This window comes from Opisthorchis viverrini, assembly GCF_000715545.1.
Source record: "Opisthorchis viverrini unplaced genomic scaffold opera_v5_3, whole genome shotgun sequence".
In the NCBI taxonomy this organism is placed as follows: domain Eukaryota; kingdom Metazoa; phylum Platyhelminthes; class Trematoda; order Opisthorchiida; family Opisthorchiidae; genus Opisthorchis; species Opisthorchis viverrini.
Window position 1 is genome coordinate 3,524,863 of NW_008751659.1, and position 2,181 is coordinate 3,527,043.

Below are 2,181 nucleotides of genomic sequence, written 5' to 3' on the forward strand. Positions count from 1 at the left end.
ACTGCAGGATACATAGCAAGATTCCCAACCAAGACAAGACCGTTACTGACCATTCAACGAAAGTGATCGATTCTGTTAAAACGACTCGAACGAAGACGGCTAAGTCCTGAGAACCTAGATTCCACTCCTCGGCTCGAATATCAGAAAACATAAAATTTTATACATAAAAGATTAGCTTTTTATTATCATAACGAACATGTGAACAATTTAAAGCCATCTTACATGCGATATAAAAGACAGACGCCAAAAAAGACGTAGTTACTGGGAACAAAAGTAAATACAATTCGAGTTTTTGAAGAATTATGGGGCCAAAAATAAATAATCACTGGGCTTGGTATGGTTGTTTATAAAGAAAACGGATCAAGACGGTTTCACAGAGCAGGTGGCGGTAAAATTAAATATTAAATCTCATCAGAGGTGAGCAATGGTCAACAACCAAAAATGACGTTTGCGTAATCTAGGTTTGTTAGATAGCGGGAAACTGGTTTGTAGAAATAGTAGGTACAGGGTGAACGAAATAGCATTTCTTACCAAATGGACAAGTACCGGTGTAAAGAAAGTTCATACACATGCGGGTTCTGTATTTCGGATGAGATTGTGGATGAAGCAGTTCTTGGGGCCCGTGGGCGAAGTGACAGTTTTCTCCAAGTGGGCAGCGTTTATGCTTCTGGTAGTGTAAACACGGCTGGGTCTTGTAGCGTGCATTGTAAATTGCATCTTGTTTTCGGGGCATGTGCGGTCTCTTATGGACTTGCATTGGAGTGGCTGATCTAGGATGTTTTGCGTTTCCGCTGGGTAACGAACTCAGGTCAATAGGCGGTAGTTGTTCAACAGGATTCATAAAATATGACTCGCGTTGTCTAAGAAGTGGACGGGGTTTCGGTACCGAGACAGTTGGATTATGGTATACGTGAGGTGTAAATTGTGAGTGAGCTGATAAAGCGCCAGGTGAGGAATGCATCTCTGTACTCCAATAGGGAACGTCACATTCGATGCCGGAATCTGGGCTTGCGGGCGGTGATTTCGCTGCTTGAAAAGGTTCTGCATTCTGTCGCAATAACATACGCATCAAGTGTTCTTCTCTTGTTTGGCCCAAGCTGGCGTGGACGATACGTTCATCGGCAGTACTTTCTGAACATGCTGACCATGCAGTTTCCACGATACGTAAAACGTTCTCAGGGAAAGCATCGGATGGATCGTTCAAAAATGGAAATTGAGAAGCAGCCTGCATCCTCTAGATAGTCGCTGAATGATGAGATATTTGAGCTGTCTACAGCCGGCGAGGCACAGTAAGTATGCTGGACACCGGGTCCGACTGAGAAATGCTCACGCGTTGAACTTGTCGGACGAATGATTGCAGTGCTAATTGTCTATTGGTGGGAATAACCTATCGGACTTCGCGAACGCAACTGATCGGTCATTAGGCACACACACACAAACAAACAACTGCACACACCAGGTCAAATCATCGTGTCAGTGATTTGTCAACGAACTGACTCACCTTGACCGACTTTTGTTTGTATGCATGGGTTTGTGGGTTGGTGATAGGCCGTAAATGAAAGGGGTGTAGTGTTAAATTGGCGAGCAGTTCACTTTCAGATCAACTGGTGAGGGTCTGGTAGGGCTGGGAAATGGTGTGAATCAGCTGGAGTAAGACGGTTCCAGAGCGGAACACATGTTTTCGGATGAACAGCCACTTGTAAGTGGGTGAACGCCTCAATGCCCATGTGCACGCGACCGCATTCTGTGAAATCCATTCTCCACTTTAGTTATGACGGCCTTATTTCCCAAGCCTTGAGTGGATTCAGATGTGCGCTGTGATTCGCGCGTGTTTCCGTATACTTGTCTAAAGTTTTATTGAACCTAATTCATCGGTTTTACAGTGATGTGCTGCATCTGGCATTGCTTCCAGTAGCCGCAAATGATTTCTCCTGGTACAAGGCCGTTTTCATCTCAGCCTAGTCATTTGAGGCACGGGATGCCCAGCGCACCTTGGATGACGACATTAGGGTGGCTTGATTTGCTCTTTAGAGGCCGAGTAATTAGATTCACCGTAGATCAGTCTGCTCCATCATCGGCCTAACAAATAACTCAGTAAACTGGTGCTTTCCGAAGGCGGAACCCAGCTATTTAGTTACTGTTAATTCACCATAGACCAGTTTACTGCGTACCATTTCTCAG

At 44.9% G+C, this 2,181-nt stretch overlaps 1 protein-coding gene across 1 annotated transcript; it reads right to left on the reverse strand.

The window, feature by feature from the left end:
* Positions 1-466: 466 nt before the first annotated feature.
* Positions 467-1,231, reverse strand: T265_00350 (hypothetical protein; the record flags this gene model as incomplete). The annotated part of the gene is made up of 1 exon (XM_009164095.1): positions 467-1,231. The coding sequence occupies one exon, from the start codon at positions 1,229-1,231 to the stop codon at positions 467-469; it is 765 nt and encodes a 254-aa protein (XP_009162359.1).
* Positions 1,232-2,181: the final 950 nt, after the last annotated feature.